This window comes from Canis aureus, chromosome 5 (assembly GCF_053574225.1).
Source record: "Canis aureus isolate CA01 chromosome 5, VMU_Caureus_v.1.0, whole genome shotgun sequence".
NCBI lineage: Eukaryota > Metazoa > Chordata > Mammalia > Carnivora > Canidae > Canis > Canis aureus.
The window spans coordinates 68,490,130-68,513,184 of NC_135615.1; the positions used below are offsets into that span (position 1 = coordinate 68,490,130).

A 23,055-nucleotide genomic window follows, 5' to 3' on the forward strand; every position below is an offset into this window, starting at 1 on the left:
CTAATCTACTAGTATCCAGTATTTCAAATAGCTCATTAAGTATTTTAATTACAGGTTTTCATTTAATTCTGTGAATAGGCTATCTTCCAAATTCCATTAATCTTTTTATAATAACTATAGTTTTAAAAGTCTAAGGGTATTAGAAATTACTTTTTAAAACAGTTTATTTGAAAAGGTATTATAAAATGTTACAATAAATCTACATAGGATTTTGTAATATGGTCAGAAATACATACTAGTAATTTACAAAAGTTGAATGAAATGGATAAAATTCTTAAAATTCTAAAAATTAGACTGTGGTTTAGCAAAGATCAGCTGGTTAGTAGGAAACCATTTATTGACACTTAAAATGAGCAACACAGATACTTCAACAGGCTCACAGTAGTGAAAAATACAAATAGTGGAAGGCTGGAATTGTATACCAGTATCTGCCCTGTGAAATTTCATTTTTCATAGGGGCTCTTTATTTTAGCACACCTTCCCAATTGTTACAGTTGCTTAAGAACAATGTTTTACTTAAAACAGTATAGTTTTATATAAACAGTATAACTGTCTCCCTTCTAGGAAGTGAGCTTTTGCTGAAATGATAATAAATTATGCCTTGAAGCATTTAGGAGTAGATTTTTGGTTTGTTGGGGGTTTTTTTTCCCCTGACTAAAGCACAGTAGATGGAGTTTTTATTCTGATGTCACTGGGGAAATTACATTCTTACAATGGATTAATAGATTACTGGTACTTTTTACTTGTTCTTAAGCTTGACGTTATGGAGTCTTAAAATTATAATTTCTGGGTGACATTTGTAAAAACACCATCAGAGTCCTCCCTTTTATTTCCTTGATTATGCAAGAGAATTTTAAGGCATTATCCTTTTTTTAGTGGTAAAGTTTTGACTTAGCACTTATTTTCTGATTACAAATAAGGCAGCCAAATAAAACATTTGGAAAATCTGGAAAGGTATTTTTAAAAAGTTATGCCCTTTGCCACTTATTAGATATAAATATTATGAGCCCTGAGCATTCTCTGCTAGCTTCTGGCGGTTACCAAAGTTTCAGGCATACCGAAAGAAGCTGTGGCAGTAAAATACTTCTAAATACTATAATCCAGAATTACAGAATCGATTCATTTAAAAAAAAAAAAAAAGCTACAGTAGCTAATATTTGTTGTTTATCATGTACCAGGCCCTCCATCAAGTGTTTTACATGGATTGTCTCATATAATAGTACCTACATATGATCACTTTTAGTGGAAACACATTAGAATGTATAACTTTTTAAAATACTATATAATCTTGCATATTAGGGAAAGAGAAGACAGAAAATTAGATTATAAAATAAGTTATATTCCTGGTTTTGCTCTGCATTTCTGACATACATGAACAAACTTAAAGCACTCTTTAAAACCAGACCACTTCTTCTGTGCTGGGGCAGAGTGGTCAGCACCTGAAACTATCTACCAGCAAGATAAAACCCAGTTTGGAATCATAGGATATGGGAGTTTTTATAAACCTTATAAATGATTTTATCCAACCATATTATTTTAAAGATTTTTCTAAAACTGTGAAACAGAGAAGTGAAGTCTTTTGCCCCCACCCACATTTTACTCTGGCTCACACACTTGATGAAATTTCTTGTACTGTATGAATAGGGTGCCTGAAAGGAGCTGATATTATGGATTTTAGCCAGTCTTTTTTTTTTTAATTTATTTTTTATTGGTGTTCAATTTACTAACATACAGAATAACACCCAGTGCCCGTCACCCATTCACTCCCACCCCCCGCCCTCCTCCCCTTCTACCACCCCTAGTTCGTTTCCCAGAGTTAGCAGTCTTTACGTTCTGTCTCCCTTTCTGATATTTCCCACACATTTCTTCTCCCTTCCCTTATATTCCCTTTCACTATTATTTATATTCCCCAAATGAATGAGAACATATAATGTTTGTCCTTCTCCGACTGACTTACTTCACTCAGCATAATACCCTCCAGTTCCATCCACGTTGAAGCAAATCGTGGGTATTTGTCATTTCTAATAGCTGAGTAATATTCCATTGTATACATAAACCACATCTTCTTTATCCATTCATCTTTCATTGGACACCGAGGCTCCTTCCACAGTTTGGCTATCGTGGCCATTGCTGCTAGAAACATCGGGGTGCAGGTGTCCCGGCGTTTCATTGCATTTGTATCTTTGGGGTAAATCCCCAACAGTGTAATTGCTGGGTCGTAGGGCAGGTATATTTTTAACTGTTTGAGGAACCTCCACACAGTTTTCCAGAGTGGCTGCACCAGTTCACATTCCCACCAACAGTGTAAGAGGGTTCCCTTTTCTCCGCATCCTCTCCAACATTTGTTGTTTCCTGCCTTGTTAATTTTCCCCATTCTCACTGGTGTGAGGTGGTATCTCATTGTAGTTTTGATTTGTATTTCCCTGATGGTAAGTGATGCAGAGCATTTTCTCATATGCATGTTGGCCATGTCTATGTCTTCCTCTGTGAGATTTCTGTTCATGTCTTTTGCCCATTTCATGATTGGATTGTTTGTTTCTTTGGTGTTGAGTTTAATAAGTTCTTTATAGATCTTGGAAACTAGCCCTTTATCTGATATGTCATTTGCAAATATCTTCTCCCATTCTGTAGGTTGTCTTTGAGTTTTGTTGACTGTATCCTTTGCTGTGCAAAAGCTTCTTGATTTTAGCCAGTCTTAATATCAAATAGTCGCTTTTGGATTTATTCTTGATGAACATTCATGACCTGTAAACTTGGTATAATTAATCTGATATACTAAAAAAACACCCTTATTAATAAGATGAACTACTAACACAAGCATAAAGCATATGCTATATTGTGTTTCTCAGCAGCATTCAATTCAGTTCTCCCTTTCTTTTTGCAGTTGTGTGTAATTTTAATAAGCTATAGTTTAAACTGAATTGATGAGTCTGTCACATTTTATACAGAAAAATATAGTAGAGAAATAAAAATAAAATTTTTCCTAATACAGCCTACACATTTGAAGAAACCTAATGCTTTTCAGACTTTTTTAAACTATTATTTTATTAACTCAAGAGAAGATAAAAGTGTGTATGTGAGTAGGCATGTCCCTTTTTTCTGATTGGAAATCTAAAGGGAAAACAAAAGGATTTAGTGGTAAAGCCAAAGCTAAAAGTAAAATTCTACTTTGAGAAAGCAGTATAATTACTGAAACTAGCTAAAGACATTTTTTCTGCTTCGTGTCACATATATAGAGCTAGTAGAGCCCAGAAACCATACAGTCTAAGTCTGCCATACCTGCTGCAGTTATTAGGTTGATGTCACTGGAAAAAAGTCAAATTGTTCTGTAGATGAAGTAATAATTTCAGGCTAAGAATAGGTTAGCCTTTAAAACAGTGTTTAGGAGTCCTGAATTCCTAACTAAATAATATTATCAACCAGAGTATTGATTAGGCTCAAGGATTATTACCATTTCTTCTTCTTACATTATGCCTGTAAAAACAAGGAAATACATATTCTATCTGTATTATGTAGACATCTCCTTTTATAAGACATATGTATGTATAATATATATGTGTGATATGTATCTTGATCTTATTGCTTATAGTATCAAACTTCAAGTTTGACAGAGGAGATCTTGTAAAAAACAGAAATAGATACAGGAACCCAGATTTTGGCTTGCTCTATACAAAATGAAACATAGTATTATATAATTTTGAGTAAATACTCTCAACTATGCTAACCAAGACACAGACAATTTATCCTATACAGAAAATAAAATAATCTACTGGTTCATCGATTTTTCCATCTCCTGTAAAAGTAGGATAATGTGTTTTTTAAATGAGTTAGTGACTAGTGGCCACATGTTCTTTCATAAGAGCTCCATTTGTTTTGTGACCTTGAGTGGATATACTAGCCCAAGCTTCAGTTTCCTTTTCTAAAAAAAGAAAGTTGGGGGCAGGGGAGCAACTAAAGGTAACTCACAATCTTTCTGTGAGCAAGAGCATATATGAAAGCAAATTCCTGTTCAGAGTTTGGCACTTACCAGAAGATCAATGAATGTTTACTAAAAAGATGTTTGATAGCCTTTCTGAAGGATGATTTCAGTATACACACCAAAAACTTTAAGATTAAACCCAGAAAGAATTCTAATTCTATACAGTTATCCCAAGAAAATTATCAGAGATTTGCCAGAGATTTGTGTATAATGTACCATGTCTGTAAAGATGATCTTTCCAGTGGTATTTATAAGAGGAGAAAAAGATGGATTATAGAGTGGAGAACCTAAATGTCCTAATAAGAATGGGTATGTATTTTTATGCATATATTTATCCATACATGCAGTGGAATACTGAAGTTATGTGATAGAAACATATTTAATAATGTAGGAAAAGACTGGATTATGTTAACCAAAAAGATTAAAAATTATGTGTAGCATGATTTCACATATGTAAATTCTTTTATTTGTATGTTAATCTCAGTCTGCCATAACAAAGTGTCATATACAGGCTGGGCAGCTTAAACAACAGAAATTTGGTTCTCGTAGTCTAGAGACTGGGAATTCCAAGATAAAGGTGCCAGCAAAGTAGGTTTCATTGTGAGGCCTCTTGGCTTATAGGTGGCCTCCATCTCCTTGGGTGCTCACATGATCTCCACTTTGTACGTGCAGTGAGTGAGAGAGAGTAAGCTCTCTCATGTCTCTTCTTATAAGAACACTAATCCATCAGATTAGTACTTCACCCTTATGAACTCTTTTATTTAAAAAAAAAAAAAACTTTTATTTATGTGACACACACACACACAGAGGGAAAGAGTACAAGCAGGGACAGCAGCAGGCAGAGGGGGAGGGAGAAGCAGGCTTTCCTCTGAGCAGAGAGTCCAATGTGGGGCTCAATTCCAGGACCTGGGATTATGACCTGAGCAAAGGCAGGTGCTTACCCGTCTGAACTACTCAGATGCCGCCTTATAAACTCATTTAACATTTTTTCCATAGAGGCTCCATCTCCAAATATGGCAGCACCAGACATTAGTACTTCAACATAAGGACTTTGTGGAGACACATTTAGTCTATGACAGTGTTGATATCTTACAACAAATTGGTAACGATATCTGGATGGTTGGATCACAAGTGACTTTTATTTTCTTCTCTACATTTTTGAATTTCTTCTATAATATCCTCAAAATATTCAGAAAAGTATGTAGACACAGAAGATTATGGTGGTTGCTTTGGACTGAGGGTGGGAATAGGAGGACTGGAGCATGATATCTAAAGGATACAGGGTTTCTTTTTAGAAGTGATGAAGAGTGATTGTGGTAATGATTGTACAGCTCTGGGAATACACTAAAAACCACTGAATAGAACACTATAAATGAGTGAATGCTATCTCAAAATGTGAATTATATCTCAAATATGTGTGTGTGTGTGTGTTTGAAGGTGGTTTTGGAAATAGATCTGTTTATTAGCACTTTGAGTCACCACACAGTATGTTCTTCCACAAAGTGCATTATTGTCTTGGCTTTTTACTACTACTCAGTTTTATTCAGTAAAGATCTATCCATTTATGTAACTAGTATTTATTGCTAACAGGAATCTGTCTACTTGAAAGAGGAAGATATATGCATGTACTATAGCTAAAAACCAGTGAAAACTGCTTTATATTTGAATTATATGTTCTATAAGATTATTAAGATCAAAGAAGGTTTCTGTGAAAATGATAGGCAAGAAGTTCCAAAAAGGTGGAACAATCAAAATGGATAGTGGCACAGCATTTCAGGTAGAAGGCCATGTTGATAGGAATAGGAATAGAGAATGAGCAGATAGTAAGAAGTAGAAATTAAATCACCTTCAGGGAGAATATCAATAGTATCCATTGATGAGTGGACAGATATGGCAAAGAGCAGAGATTGTCAATGACCAATAAAAACAGAAACTTACTGTATTAGTCTGGGTTCTCCAGAGAAACAAAACCAATAGACAAGAGAGAAGAGAGAGAGAAGTTAGTTTATATAAGAGATTATGTAATCTTTATATATATTTTATATATAATCTTTTAAAAATAAAATAATACACTGTTGTAAGCTTGTAGGAGAAATGGGGTTAAGAAAAATGGTAAAAGTCTACAGCTTAGTGAAATTTTACATAGGTATACCCCCTTAGATCAAGATAAAATATTTGCGGTACCACAGAAGGTCTCCCATCCCAGGCAGTACTCCACGCAAAAGTGTATCCACTGTTCTGATATCAGTCACCACAGATTCATTTTCCCTTTTTTGAATGTCATATAAAAGCAAGCATACAGAACTGTAGTCTTTGCCTCTGGTTTCTTTTTCTTTTTTTTCTTTTTTTTTAAGATTTTATTTATTTATGCATGAGAGACACAGAGAGAGGCAGAGGGAAGAGTAGGTTCCCTGTGAGGAGCCTGATGTGAAACGCGATCCCAGGACCCCAGGATCACTACTTGGGCCAAAGGCAAATGCTCAACCACTGAGCCACCCAGGTGCCCTGCCTCTGGTTTCTTCACTCAGCATTATGTCTGTGAGATTCATCCAACACATAATTTGTAAATAGAATCTTACTAAACATGTTTACCTGCATCTTGTTTTTCTTTTTTTTTTCTCAGCAAGAGTATAAACACTCTTTCAAGTCAGCACGTATAGGTCTCCTTCATTCTTAATTGGGAGTTTGGGGAGAATGAAGGAGCAGCTGTTTTAGTAAGTAGTAGTCATAGTAGTAGTAGTAGTCGTAGTAGTAGTAGTAGTAGTAGTAGTAGTAGTAGTAGTAGTTGTTTCAGAGGTAGAATTTAGTGATTCATCAGTTGCTTATAACACCCAGTGCTCATTGTATCAAATGCCCTCCTTAATGCCCATCACCCAATTACCCCATCCCTCCACCATCCTCCCCCAGCAACCCTCAGTTTGTTTCCCAGAGTTAAGAGTCTCTTATAGTTTGTCTCCCTCTCTGATAATGGTCTTTTTTTTTATTTTTCCTTCCCTTCCCCTGTGTTCATGTTTTATATCTTAAATTCCACATATGAATTAAATCATATGGTGTTTGTCTTTCTCTGACTTACTTCACTTAGCATAATACCTTCTAGTTCCATCCATGTCATTGCAAATGGCAAGATGTCATTCTTTTTTTTTTTTATCCAAAGGATACAAACATAGTGATTCGAAGGAGCACATGCATCCTAATGTTTATAGCAACAATGTCCACAATAGCCAGGATATGGAAAGAGTCCAGATGTCCTTCATTCTTTAATAACTCCATGTCATTCCATAATACTGTACATGTTCCAAAATTTACCCAGTATTTTCTCTCAGTGGATATGTAGGTGGTTTCCATTATTTCACAGACATGAAATCAGTAAGTTGAAGGGCTGTGCTTTTAATGTTAATAGGTAATACCAAATCACCATTCCCAAAAGATACAGGCATTTACATACCCACCAGCATATGACACTATCCAATTTAGCATATATTCATCTGAGAGGTCTAAATTTTTATTTCGGTAATAAATTTGGTTTTTTTAAGGTAAGTAATACATGCAAATATGAAGAAAAAAAAAAGTACAAAAGTATATGGTGAATAGTCATCTCCCTTTCACCTGTCTCCCAGTGGTGCAATTCCTTTCCCAAAGACAACTTTATGTCTCTCAAAGATAGTTTATGTATATACTTCTATTTTACATAAATGGTTGTTCTAGGCTTTGCTTTCTCCACTTAACAAGATATCTTAGAGACTGTACCACAGCAATATAATCTAGAGCTGCCTCAATATTTTAACTACTGAATAGTATCACATAGTATGGATACGACATAATTTAATGAGTTATTTTAAAATAGAAATCAGGCTATCTCAGTCCCTTATTATTATAAATAATGCACAGAGAACATCCTATAGGATAAATTTCCAAAAATGTAATTATTAAAAAAACAATATGTGAGGGGTGCCTTGGTGGCCCAGTCAGTTAAGCATTTGCCTTCAGCTCAAATCATGATCCTAGGATCGAGTTCCACATCAGGCTCTTTGTTCAGTGGGGAGTCTGCTTCTCCCTCTTCTTCTGCCTGTTACTTCCCTTACTTGTGCTCTGTCAAGTAAATAAAAAAATCTTTTTTAAAAAAGTGAATGTTTTGGGGATCCCTGGGTGGCTCAGTGGTTTAGCGCCTGCCTTTGGCCCAGGGCGCGATCCTGGAGTCTCGGGATCGAGTCCCGCGTCAGGCTCCTGGCATGGAGCCTGCTTCTCCCTCCTCCTGTGTCTCTGCCTCTCTCTCTCTCTCTATGTCTATCATAAATAATAAATAAATAAATATTTTTTTTTTAAAAAGTGAATGTTTTAAATAAATAATTATTGAAAATACATACAGAAAAGTATATCTAAGTACACAGGCCTGTAAATTTTCACAAAATAAAACATACCCATGTAATTATACCCAGATCAAGAAACATATAACCAGCAACCAGAAGCTTCCTCATGCTGCTCTATTAGTTACTAACCCACTTTGCCTAAAGTAACTACTATTTTAATTTCCAGCACCACAGATTAATTCTGCCTAGTTTTGAACTTTATAAGTTTTTATTTTAACAGATGTCCCTTCATAGAAATTGTATCAATTTACACTTTCATCTACAGTATATAAGAATATGTATTTCCTAACACCCTCACCAACCAATGCGTTATTAAACTCTTTGATTTTTGCCAGTCACATAAGTAAAAGGAATTTATTGTCTATGTTATTTTGCATTTTTCTTATACTAAATAAATTCAGTATCTTTTCATAGGTCTAAGAGTCATTTGTATTTTTATTTTTACAAACCGTCCTTGTCCTTTTTCATTATCTTATTTATAAATGCACTGTAGTATATATTAGGGAAGTTAATCCTTTGTTATATGTGTTGTAAATATTTTTCCTAGTTTGTCATTTATCTTTGATTTTATTGTTTTTCCTACAGGTATTTTACTTAGTCTTTTATTTTTTGCCTGTTAGGTATAAAATGATTTTTTTTCCCCCTGACTGGTGAGGTTGAGTGTTTTCGTTTATGGCTTTGATTATTTACATCTTCTCTTTTGGATATTGCTTCTTGATATCCTTTGTTTTCTATTGGATCATCATCTTTGAACACATACCTAGAAGGTCTTTGTATATGACCAATGGTATGGCTTTGTAATGTATGTTTACAATGACGTTTACATTATATGTTCTCATTCATTTGGGGAATATAAATAATAGTGAAAGGGAATAGAAGGGAAGGGAGAATAAATGGGTAGGAAATATCAGAGAGGGAGATAGAACATGGAAGACTCCTAACTCTGGGAAACGAACTAGGGGTGGTGGAAGGGGAGGAGGGTGGGGGGTGGGGGTGAATGGGTGACAGGCACTGAGGGGGGCACTTGACGGGATGAACACTAGGTGTTATTCTGTATGTTGGCAAATTGAACACCAATAAAAAATAAATTTATTATTAAAAATAATAATAATAAAATAAATAAAAATAGAAAATGACGTTTACCCCCTTATTTTTTTGTGAGCTCTTTTATTTATTTTTTTAATTTTTTTTAGTGAGCTCTTTTAAAGAGTGCTTTGCTGAAACATTAGTTTTTAATTTTTTTAAGAGTTTATTTATTATATCCATGACAGACACAGAGAGAGAGGCAGAGACAAAGGCAGAGAGAGAAGCAGGCCTCCCCACAGGGAGCCTGATGCAGGACTCAATCCCAGGACCCCCGAATCATGACCTGAGCCAAAGGCAGACACATCTGCTCAACCACTGAGCCACCTAGGTGCCCCTAGTTTTTAAATTTTTATGTCTTTTCAGTATTGTAACAGCTTTGAGATATAATTCACATACCAATCTATTCACCCACTTCAGTCGCTTTGAGTATATTCACAGAATTGTGCAATCACCACAATCCATTTTAGAAATGTTTATTACCCTAAAAGAAACCCCATGCCCGGGCAGCCTGGTGGCCCAGTTGGTTTAACGCCACCTTCGGCCCGGGGTGTGATCCTGGAGTCCCAGGATCGAGTCCCACATCGGGCTCCCTGCATGGAGCCTACTTCTCCCTCTGCCTGTGTCTCTGCCTCTCTCTGTCTGTGTCTGTCATGAATAAGTAAATAAAATCTTTAAAAAATATATTTATATAAATGAATGAATGAATGAATGAATGAATGAATGAATAAATAAATAAATAAATAAATAAATAAATACCCTATGCCCTTTAGTCATCACCTTAAACCCACTATCCCCGCCCCATCCCACCCCAGCACTAGGCCACCATTACTTCCTGTGTCCATATATTTGCCTATCCTGTATTTCCTACAAATGGAATTATATAAAGTGTGGTCTTTTGTGACTGACTTCTTTCACTTACCATGTTTTCAAGACCATTCATGTAGCATTACCAATACTATATTCCTTTTAATTGCCAAATAATATTCCATTATATGAATATACCACATCTTGTTCATCCATCAGTTGATGAATTTTGGCTATTACAAATAAACCACCATGAACATTAACTTACAAGCTTTCATATGGACATATATTTTAATTTCTCTATTTTAATATTTCTTGAGATATACGTAGGAATGGAACTGCTGAATTAAATGGAAACTGTGTTAATCCTTTTAAGGAATTGCTAGATTGTTTTCCAAACCAGCTGAACCATTTATGTCCACACCAGAAATGTGTGAGGAATCCCATTTCTCTGTATCCTCACCAACATTGGTTATTACCCGACTTTTTGATTGTACCCATCTTAATGGGTGTGGAATGGTATGTTGAGAGTTTATTTCATTTGTTTTGTTTTCTACCATCTTAACCATTTTTAAATGTACAGTGGGCAATGTTAAGTATATTCACATTGTTGTAAAACAGATCTCCAAATCTGAAACTCTTTACCCTTTTAACAACTGCCCCTCTTCTCCTCACCTTAACTCCTGGGAACCACCATTCTACTTTTTGTTTCTAGGAATGTGACTACTTTAGACACCTTATATAAATGGAATCATATAGTATTTGGCTTTTTGTGACTGGCTTGTTTCACTTAGCATCATGTCCTCAAGGTTCATCCATGTTGTGATATGTGACAGGATTTCTTTTTTAAAGCCGAATAATGTTCCATTGTATGTATATACCACATTTTATTTACTTCCATTCATCTGTTGAACATTTATTTGGGTTACTTCCACCTCTTGGATATTGCAAATGTGCATTGCATTGTGGTTTTGGTTTATTAATGATGCTGAGCATCTTTTCATGAGCTTTGTATATCTCTATATCTTCTTTGGAGAAATGCCTATCCAGATCCTTTGCCCATTTTTTAATTGAGTTGTCTTTCTATTATTAAAAGACAAGAGTTCTTTATATTATTTGTGTCCTTGCCAAATGTAATTTTTTACATTGAGTTAAAATCTAACTTTATTTTCCTCCAAGTAGCCAATTATCTACTACCATTTATTGAATAATCCATCTTTTTCCTCCTTCAACAAGTATTATTGAGCAAATACACTGGGTTAGGCCCTGAGAAAATAAGGATAAAATGATGCAGAGCTTACATACTAGTACAATGACAGACTTGTGAGAAAATAATTATTATTCAGCAAGATAATGGTTTAAAGTAAAGTTTATGAAAATCATTTTGCAACAAGAAAAAAAGAAGTACCATATCTGTCTGGAGTTGAAGGAAGAGAAACAAAGGAGGGGGAGACATTAGGGCTTAGAAAGTTGAGAGAATAAAAGAGTGAGAACGGGTGTCATGCTGGGGTAAGAAACTTAAACATTGAAAACTGTTTTTCAAATGCAAGACACTTATTTAACTGTTTCCTCAGATTGTAGTTCACGTAAATGTATTATAGCAAATAAACAAGTATCTTCCTTTGTGATGAAGTATGTCATGCTCATTTTTTTGGTATCTTTATATATACTTTTTAAAGTTTGCCTATACTTTAAATACCCGGCCTGGGTATTTTTATTATAATGATTGTCATTTGACATTCATAGAATATAAATAAATGTAAGGTACCCTTTTCTTATAAATATGTTTGAGTTAACAAATATTTATAATTATTATTAAGATAATCCATGCTTACTGAGCACAAATGTCAGCCATCTCTCTTTAATGCATAACATTTAATAGCACACATAATGTCCACTTTCTTACAAAGATGTCACTTCACATGAAGGGGTGGTAATATAATTATGTTTCAAAACTCATGTTACTTATACAAAGAATATTCAGACATTCTAACCTTTTCTTTCTTGGTGATTATAGAATAAACATGTCATTAAATTACTTTTGGATATTTGTTGTAGACTCATCAATTCTTCTATAGTTGTATTCTCTCCATAATAGTAATCAAGAGTGCCCAAAATCTTTGACCCAGAAACTTTGACTAGATAAGTGGAAAAAGTCTAATTTGAGATATAAAATGCTAAATGTGTTTTTCTCCATATACAATTTAATTGGTTTGCATTTGGCACTTCTATATCAGATTCTAAGTCATCCTTAGAATTTAGCTAACAGCTTGGAAAATAGAGTCAACAAGTATGGTATGATAGAACTATAATTAATTATCTCACTATATATTTCACAAAACAGCATCTTAACTGCTTAATAAAGGCTTTTAAAATATCGGTAGAAAGTGAACAACTTTCAAGAAACTTGATTTACTCAAATCCAAAGGAATTGAATTGGTTTCTGCTTGTGATTATGACTCAGTAGAGCATATTAATAGATTATAGGGGGAAAATTAGAGTTCATTTTAAATATGAGCTTAGGTTATATCAGTAATAATGGCCTCTTCTTATTTTTCCACAGTTCTTAGTGGTCTCTGTTCTAATGACTGTCCTCGTAAGATAACAGTAAGTAAACTTAATTCTCAGTTGTAAAATTTTCTGTGAAAATTCTCTGCATAATAGATATACACAAAATAGTTGTTATAATAGGTTACACTAAAATTGTTATTATTTAGAAGTGCTTAAAGTATCCTTTAGTGCTTAAAGTATCCTTTAAGGTCAGTGCTCAAAAAAACTTTACTGGGAATAAAATTATTTGCCTAAAAAATTCTCACCTCAAAGTTCACTCCTTAATGAAGCCTTTTCTGATACCTTGGAAAAATAAGCACCCCTCCCATTCTTTCTGGGCATACTACTGCCATTTTGGCATATATAATACTTGCACTCCCTTCTCTGTTTGTTTTAAATGTCTCTCTACACTAGTCTGGAATCCCTGGAGGTCAAGAAAGCTCTCATCTTTGTATACATAGTACATAGCACAGGGTCAAGCATATAGTAGACAATAATAAATTTTTTTTGTATAGTCTTAATATTGACTTTTGCTGTCTAATGGAATGTTTCAATGAAATAACTAAGTGTAAAAATAATTAGGCTTAGTTTTTTAAATTGCCAGTTCATGTCAATCATAAAAATATAACATTATGGGACGCCTGGGTGGCTCAGCAGTTGAGCATCTGCCTTTGGCCCAGGGCATGATCCTGGAGTCCCAGGATCGAGTCCCACATCGGGCTTCCTGCATGGAGTCTGCTTCTCCCTCTGCCTGTGTCTCTGCCTCTCTCTCCCTCTGTGTATCTCATGAATAAATAAATAAAATCTTAAAAAAATATATATATAACATTATATGTGGGGTGTGTGTGTGTGTGTGTGTGTGTGTGTGTTGGTATATGTCTGCTTGGGTCCTCATTGTAACCCTTGTTTCATAAGAAATTACTTCCATGTAAAGCTGAGGAACCTGAGGCTCAGAGAAACTAATTTGCCCAAAGTCATAGAGCTATTAAGTAGTGGAACTAGAACATAAAGCTACATGTTCTGATAATAGCCTCATACTTTTACTACCACTTAAGTACTACATGACCAACATTTTGTGTATGGTTGGGAAATTACATATTTAAGACATATGGAAACACACCCTGACCCAGAGATTTGCATGCAGAGATTTAATTTAGACTCAACAGCAACAGCTATGAAGTAGTAAGGAAAGGATTGGCAGAAGAAATTGGTCTGTGATGCATGGGGAGCTGTGAAGCTAGGATGGCCCCTCAGATGGCCCAAGGAGAGGCAGAGGAGCCAGGCCTTTGTATCCCTATATCAATCAGATACTGTGTACATGTAGTCCCCCGGAAAGGCTTATAATTGGTAGGAGCCAGCTCCATTTGGCTGGAAAACTGTTTCCAGGTAGGAACCCCCACTGTGAGCTATCAGCAGCCAACACTAGGAGCAGCTCAGAGAATTAGCATCTCCGGCCTGAAGAGAACATCTGGACAATGCATCACCACATTCATTATAAATGTATGTGAGTGCCTGGTCAAATTCATCTGTTTTCATATCATTATAACAACGTAGATGTATAGTGGGAGAGGCTATGGGATGGGGAATGCAGGACATGTAGGGGAAATCTCTGTACTTTCCAACTTAATTTGCTGTGAATCTAAAACTTCTCTAAAGAATAGTCTGTTTTTTAAAAAAATTTTAAGTGTAGATGTAATTAATCAGAGGCTAAAGATTAGTTCGGTTATTCAGGTATTGTCTACCCAGGCTGTGAAATGTTCAGAGCCTTTGTTCCTCTTCCTTTCTCTCATTGACCATATTCATTACATGGTCAAAGAACTTGAAAACATCGAAATGGAACCCACTTATTTTACCCACAAGTTCTGGCAGTAAAGGTGATAGGAAAAGGCTGCATGATTAAGGCAGAGTGCAAAAATGCTCCCATTCTCTTTGTCTTGAAATAAAAGCAACTTTAATTGTAGGGAGGACAGAATCATTTTGAAAGCTATGTAAGTAAAATTCAGCATGCAGAGGTGTTCTTACAATGATAACACTAAGTCCAGAGCCTTTGGGCTTTTCTGCCTCCTATTTGTCCATTTATTACTTTCTTTGAAATTCAGATCCTGTTGAACTGCCTTCCCATAGGTCATTTCCTTCTCCACTGATATCATAGATCACAATTTTATGACAACCTGAAAGAAATAAATGCACACTATACTTCTCCAGTTTTCCATATATCAAATGTGTACCCACTTGTAAAATTATTATTTCATGAAAAAGTGGGCCTTTTTCCTAATGCTTTGACATTAGATCCACTTGATCATAGGAGAAAGTGTTATATTAGGTATGACCCTGTGTAAGCCTAAGAAGAAAGATGCATCTACCATCTGATATTCTTTACCACTTGAGTTAATTTATGAGTTGAATAGCTCTTCTGCTGCCACTGTGCTCTCACCTGATACTGGCAACCTATCTGATACATGAGAGAGGAAAGAATTATCCAAATCAGAAACCAATCCCACTCAAATTCCTTTATCTCCATTTTGGAAACCCCAGGCAATACACCTTATCTCTCAGAACTATTTTACTTTTGAAATTTTAATGCCATCCATTCAGCAGTCTGACCACAATCTATTTTTCCAGCCCTCTCCCATTACTATTCCTGTTCATCTTTAAGACCATTAGTTTCCCAATCTCTTGCCTTTACCTTCCTCCTTTAGCTGCCACACAGAAACTCACTCCTGCCATTACTTTTAACTCCTATAAAGCACTCTCCTTCTACTGTGCCTGCCTAGCAGAATTACAGCCCCAGGTTAGTCCAGCTGTCTGTCTTGTTCAGTACTAGACCTAGGCTCCGGGGCATTTCTGAAGAAAAATAAACAGCCTTGCATATTGGTACCATAACTGGTTCATAGTCTTCATCCTGAAATGAGCATTCTTAATTGTATCAGTCTTATATGGATTCCTCATCCTCTTTTCTCCCATTCTTTTTCTCTGATTACTTTCAGGATTTTTTCTTTGTCTTTGGCTTTCTGCTGATTGAATATGATATGCATAGGTATAGATTTTTAGTTATTTTTCCTGTTTGGTATTCTTAAGCTTCCTGGATATCTGGTTTGGTGTCTGTCACTAATTTTGGAAAATTCTCATGTTATTATTTCAAACATTTCTTCTGTCCCTTTCTCTCTTTTTCCTTCCAGCAATCCCCTGACACATATGTTACACCTTTGGTAACTGTCCCACAGTTCTTGGATATTCTGTTCCATCTTTTTCATTAGTTTTTCTCTGTGTTTCAGTTTTAGAAATTTCTTTTGATCCTCAAGCTCACTGATTCTTTGTTCAGCTGTGTCCAGGCATTCATTTCTATTTTAGTATTTTATTTCTACCATTTCTATTTGATCCTTAAGAGTTTCCATCTCTCTGCTTACATTAATCTATGTTTGCATGTTGTCTACTTTTTCCAGGAGAGCTCTTAACATATTAGTCATAGTTATTTTAAAGTTCAGGTTTGATAATTCCAACATTCCTGCCATATTCTGAGTCTGGTACTGATGCTTGCTTCATCTAGTCAAACTTTGTTTTCTGCCTTTTAGCATGCCTTGAAATCTTTTGTTGAAAGCCAGAACTGAGGCAGATCTTTATGTCTATATGGCTAGGATAACTAACAACTCTATTTTCTGTTTGAGTAGCTATGCTCTCAGAGGTAGCATTTTTCTGTATTGCCTTTTTGTCTCCCCTGTTGTCTTTTTGTTTCCCTATACAGACTTATATTTAAAGAGGGTCGGAGTCTTGCAGTGCTTTTAGCTGTAATCCCATTATTAGACAGGAGCCCACTGATGTGGTGATAAAGAACAGATGGAGAAAATGCATCCTATAATCCAGTGATTAGGTCTCAGACTTTTAATGAGCCTGTATCCCTGGGATGTGACTTTCACAAGTGCTTCTTAGCTCACCCTTCCCCTTAGACAAGACAGGAAGGCGAGAGAGGGCTAAAGTTAGGCATTTCCTTTCCCCCAGGTTGGAAAGGTTTTAGTAGAATCCAAGTCACTTAAGCCCTGATAAAATAGTTTTCCCTTGAGGGCAAAATGTTAAGAACAAAAGAGGTCTGGGCATATTTCAGAATGCTCTACTTCCCCTCCCTGAGAGTTGTTTTAGTGTTCCAGTCTTACCCTGAGAATCTAGTGGGACTCTGGAGATAAAACTTTTGTTTTCCTTCCTCCCCCCAGAGTTTTACATTCTCAAACTAGTTCATATTGGGCTTCCAGCAGTTTCTCAGTTAAAATTTAAATGTCTGTGGGACTGGCTTCTTTCAGTCTCCTGCTTCTAAGGTCTCTGCTCCCAGTCAGCTATGATTGATTCTCTGTACCCACCCCTCTCTCCATTTTTCAGAGTAGCAGTTTGCCCTGTGATCTCAGTTCTCTGGATCTAAGGAGAGTTGGTTTTTACTTTCTTCAGCTTTTTTTGTTGCTTTTGTGAGGACTAGGAGCCACAACTTCCAAAGCTCTTTACATATCAGGCCAGAAACTCTCCTTGCATTTTTATCAGCATCATTTATCAGTATTGCCTTATCTTTATTTCTCACAGCTTTATTGCAGTGTAATTGACATGCAATAAACTGTACATAATGAATATATTCAATGTTATGTATATATTGTATATACGTACACTATTTAAATGGATATATATTTTTAGTAAAAGCTACTATAAGCATCTGCAAATCAAAAGAATATTTATATTACTTCCTGCTTTTTCTCTTAAAATACCAAACTAACTTTTTTTTTTTTTTTTAGTCTTTAAACCTTAGTATAATATATTCTGTGTTAGTGGAGATTAGATGGCTTCTTTCTCTGTCACCTGGTAATTCTTTTACCCAAAGCCTGGTGGTGACTTTTCCACTTTATAGATTATGAGTCTATAAGCAGGCATATGAATACTCTTCTCACTGAACAAAGGGTTTGGAAATAGTCCTTTAATCCTCTATGCATATTCCTTTTAAGTAGCTCCATGAGGGCAACAGGATCTGTTTTGCCTGCCAGTATGTCCTAGAACATAGCACAGGGCCTTGTGCTTAACAATGTCAGTTGTCTTCTATAGCACTAAATGTAATATCTTTATCCACACCCATCCCTTTTGCTATTTCTTTTTACTAATCAATGTACCATTTCTCTGTGGGTCCCACATCCTTCTTAGGGACTTCATTCCATTGTTTATTCTGCTTGACCTGTGTATTCAACCTCTGCCGCTCTGTTGCTGCCTTCTCTTCAGCATTTAAGGAGTGTCCAAATCTCTTATCCATAAGAGCATATATGCCTTCCTTCTAAAACCCTACATCCTCTCCAGCTACTGCCCAATCTCTGTTTTCTCTTCCCAGCCAAACATAAATTGTGCACCATTGGCTCTTTCCAATCACTTACTTCCATATCCTTAACCCACTGTTTTAATCTAGCATTTGACCTGCGTTTGATCTCCTGACACTCCCCTTTCCTCAGCCTCCTTTACATTCACCCTTCTCTGGCCATTCTCTCAGTTCCCTTATGGACATTTCCTTTGCCCACTTTTTAAATGTTGGTGCTTCTCAGGCTTTCATTCTAAGTTTTCTTCTCCCTCTACATTATACTCTAAGTTTCCTCAACTTCTCCCCTGTTTGGTGTGTTTTGTTTTGTGCGGCTTTTTGCCATTTGGATACTCTCCTGAGCTTCCGACTTTTATATCTGAGTGTCTTACAAAACCTCAGTCCACTTCCCATGTTTCCTATCTTGGTTACTTTTTCTTTTCTCTTACCCCCAGATCTACTAGATTATTGTTCTCAACCCTTAACTGTCCCTTTTCTCTATCCCACCATTATTTAATCCAAGCCACCATCCTTTCTTGCCTGACAGCTGGAGGATCTGAGCCATCCTTCAAAAAGGTACCACAGTGATCTTTTTAAAATACAAACCTTCAGTGGCTTTTCTTTGTCCTTGAAAAATGGTCCATACCCAGTTTGTTGGAACAGAGCTCTTGTTTACTTCTTCAGCCTTATCCCTTGCCATTCCCCTCACACCCGCTCCCAACTCTGTCAGCCACACAGAATTGCAGTGCTCTGCCGTGCTGTCCCCTCGTCTCCACCATCTCCTAAAGTCCGTAACGTGACCCTAGATCAGCTTCCAGACAACATTTCCTCTAAGCATCATTGTCCTGCTACTTAGAAGCTAGTGAATTCTGTGTTCAGTTCTTGAAGAAGAGACACTGGATCTTGTTTATTATTCTGTCCTTACTCCCTTAACACACACGGTAGCCTGCACATAGTAGCACAATAAATATTTATGTATGAATAAATGAGCTTTTCCTAAAATTTGGTTTCTTTTTAATGGTCCTTCATTGATAAATCTACCATACCACCTCTTAACCACAATCACATATTCATTGTTAAGTTTGAACATTTGCAGAATAAATTACAAGCTATTCACAAGAGAAATGCATTCTGCAAAGGCCTGATATAAAGGGAAAACATCTCTTATTTATGTTCTCAGAGATACCTCATTATGAGACACAGATGTTCCAATTGTTACTACAAACAGATTTATAATATATGTAGCAGAACAAGATGTCTTTAACATTTTTTTCATCTTTTCAATCAGAAATATTCTCAGGCTTTTCTTTGCTCTGTATAGGAATAGTCTGAGAAGGTATAAGGCAAGTAAGTTTCTCTTTTGCCTTTATTTTGATTAAGCAACTTACCTGACTTGGTACTATTTTACCTCTCTATCTAGCCTTTGCTACAATGAATATTAGGTATCACAACAGATTTATTTATTTAATATCTTTTTAAAATATTATTCTACCCTTAATTCTAAGTATCCACCTTTTTCTTATTACACTTGACATTGGTGATATCATGTTCTGGTACCAAAGATAGAAAAAAAAATGACATAAACATTTTCTGCATTTAATGTCCCTTTATGGTCCTTTACAAAGGGAAAATACCTTGCAGTTTTAACAGGAAAATAAACAAAGAAAATAATTTGTTGAATTTAATTGAAGAAATGAATAAGAAGCAATACAAAAATTCAATATTGACTAAATTAGACAATACAGTTAATACTAATGAAGATAAGGAAAAAAAATCCATGTTTGTAAAAAACACAAACAAGGTAAACAATTGCCTTTGAGAAAAAATAAAGTTCATACTATAAATCAGCCCCTTTTCTAATATTTTAGAATCATAAATTTTATTGCATAAGCCAAATATTGATTTTCATGTAACATAATATGTTTTATAACTTCTTCCAGTTTTACTATCCAGAGCCAATGATGTAGAATATACTAGGTCTCCATTGTAGGAACCAAGACCTTGAAATAAATCCTTAGATAATCAGGTACTTAACACTGACATAAAAACCCAAGGTTTGTCTAGGCTACTGAAAAAGATAATCTACAAAGAAAAATGGTGTATTTGAAACCTGATTTTATGTAAGTCAACAAGGCATAAGGTACTGTATAATACAACACCTAAACTGCACTGCATCGATAGGACACATTATAGAACAAGAAAAATGACCCAAATATAGTCCTTAGCTATATATATAGTATGGAAAAATTAAAAGATCACTAATATTTTTTAAATTAACTCCTCTGATTTCTTTCAAATATGAGACATGACATTTAAAAGGAAAAGTGGGGCAATGTGAGAGATTTGTACTAAGATTTTCTCACAGAGAGTGAACTTACTAGATGATGGAGTGCAGAACTCGGCATTCCATAGGAATAGCTAATGTCTTAATTTATTCTTACCAAAATTTATGAAATTAATTTATGAAGTGTTTTCCACAAAAATATTTCTGCCTTAAAAATAAAAACTAAAACTGAAACTATTGTAAAATTGTATGTTAATTATACTTAAATTTAAACACAAAAACAGGCAGATACGACATGACTTCTAATGAGAGGGAGGCTTCATCTCCTAAGTTAGAAGATGGCAAACTATAAAAGGTCAGAGTAAATAGTTTCATCTCTGTGGGTCACATGGTCCTTATCTCATCTACTCAGCTCTAGAGTGAGAGCAGCCATAGATAATATGTAAACAATGAATATAGCTGTGTTCTAGTAAAACTATATAAAAACAGGATGCAGGCCAGATTGGCTACAGGGACCATCTTTTGGCGATGCTTACCCTGGGTTCTAGATGATTGCTTGACTACTTTTTCAGCCCAACACAGAAAATCATTGTATAAATTTCCTATTAAGGGAGGTGTGTCTAGGAAAGATCCTTGGGCTTTGCAGTGAATGTAAGAGAACAAATGATCCTGTATGAACTGACACCCCAAAATACACAGAACATAAAATCACATTCCCATATACCTCTACTGAAAACACAAAGTTTGGTCACCCAAGCATATGGCCTAGTCCTTTCCTTCACCCAAATCTTCAGAACGTGGGGCACCACCCTTTCATACAATTCAAGCCATCAATGCCTCATGGTGTACCTTATGTTTGGGGCTGAGCTGGCAGCCTCTGAGTGTAACGGTCCTCCATTAGGGCTTCTTTCCTATCCAAGTTTCCAGAACCTTTACTTTCAAAAAAGTACTCAAACTATGGTTCGTGACCAAAACTGCATGTACCACACCCTAAGGTGAAACTTTCAGGCCATATTAAAACAAGGTTATGCACAATGTCCAGAATTTTTTTTATTAGAGAGGAAGGAGGGAAAGCAGCAGGAGAGGGAAAGAGAATCTTACACAGGCTCCACACTCAGCACAGAGCTCAGCCCAACCCTGAGATCATGACCTGAGCCAAAATCAAGAATCAGACGCTTAACCAGCTGAGCCACCCAGGCACCCCAATTTCCAGAAATTTATACAGAGAACTGATCTGCCTGTGTGTGGATGTGGCATAATACCTTCAGTCTTAGAATTACAGGCTATCTAAAACCCTCACATTTCAGTATAAAACGGAAGGTTCAGAATCACTGGAACTAGGTCATATCATGAGGCACTCCACACAAAAAAAGTTGCCAAACTGGAAGCAAGGAGAAGGTGTAAGACATAGAGGACAAATAATTCTTTACGACTGAGGAGATATCCATGTATTGAGTAAATATTCACTTTTTGCTCTAGGGGCTAGATGAGACAAAAATCACTGCCCTCATGGAGATCACAGTCTATATTCAGCAAAGCCTACTAGGAGGAGACATTTGAGCTGGGAGGGGCCTTTATATTGCACAACTCTAGAGGCTACCATTCACATCACAGTCTATGTCAGTGGCCCCCCTGGAGTGGTAAAATGGACAACCTGTAGAATCTGCCATGGTGACCATGACTTGAGTCTTGAAGTACTAGGATTTTAGTAGGTACAGAAACAGAAAGAGGGCAGTCCAAATAGAGGAAAATAGTATGTGCAAAGGTATCAACCATCATTTATTTAATGCCTACTGTTGACATGACTCTAGATCCTGGGGCTGCTAAGAGGTAAGTTCTTGTGACTTGCATTATAAAACTACATCACTCCTTCATGATCCAGGCTCTGCTATAACACAGGGGCATGTAGCAGTGAACAAATCAGAAATTGTGCCCAACTTCATGGAATTCACAATCCAAGGACATATGAATAATTACAAGAATGATGAGCACTTCAAAATTAAAGTACCCAATGTTAGGAGCCCTTATAACTAGGAGAACATGCCTACTTCAAATAATTAAAAACTGTGGGGATGGGAGAGGGACTGATAGAGTAAAAACATGAGAGAGGAGAATGGATTTGAATTATTTAGGAAATCAAATATCTATAGCAAAAACAAATCAGGAGCATCTTTGAAGAAAGTAGGCAACTCAAAAAAAGACATTTAATACACTGTATTCTTGCTAATCCTGGATATTGGGTCTCCATGGGAATGTGTCATGGGGAACGTTGACTTCAGTGTACATTCTGTGGGGGAAAAATTCAGAGAAACAGTTCATTTCATAGAAACTCTAGTATGCATTTATTTCATTAAGCAAGAACTCTTTGCACTTAGACAACTAAGATTACTGTACCACCTACCTCAAGTTACATCCTTAAAAGTGTACCTGGAAAATTCAAATGAAACCAAGGACCTACAAAAGCATCAGCAGATCCAATCCTAGATCCTGACTCAGCCTGCTTCCACCACTTCGAAACCAGGAAAAAAAAAAAAAAAAAAAAAAACACAAAAACCTACATATACCCTTTTCTGTTTGACTCAAGAGCTTAGATGTCTCACTATGAAAAGGAAGAAACTCTCATGAAATGGTGAAGAACTCTGTAATTATTCATTTAATATAGGAATTTTAAAGA

At 35.9% G+C, this 23,055-nt stretch overlaps 1 protein-coding gene and 1 long non-coding RNA gene across 50 annotated transcripts in view; one reads left to right on the forward strand and one right to left on the reverse strand.

The window, feature by feature from the left end:
* Window positions 1–23,055, forward strand: part of ITFG1 (integrin alpha FG-GAP repeat containing 1) — a 291,906-nt gene that overhangs the window by 215,101 nt on the left and 53,750 nt on the right. For all 3 annotated transcript variants that reach the window (XM_077898547.1, XM_077898546.1, XM_077898545.1), the window contains exon 13: window positions 12,800–12,843. In XM_077898547.1, coding sequence (XP_077754673.1) covers window positions 12,800–12,843 — 44 coding nt within the window. The remainder of the gene's footprint in view (window positions 1–12,799; window positions 12,844–23,055) is intronic.
* The window catches only part of LOC144314452 (uncharacterized), a 97,981-nt gene continuing 89,635 nt past the window's right edge, over window positions 14,710–23,055 (reverse strand). For 46 of the 47 annotated variants that reach the window (XR_013380355.1, XR_013380360.1, XR_013380353.1 and 43 more), the window contains one exon: window positions 22,135–22,668. This is a non-coding gene — a long non-coding RNA (uncharacterized LOC144314452). Of the gene's footprint in view, window positions 14,958–22,134; window positions 22,669–23,055 lie in introns of those variants that run through there. The other variant, XR_013380340.1, reaches the window with a different exon arrangement.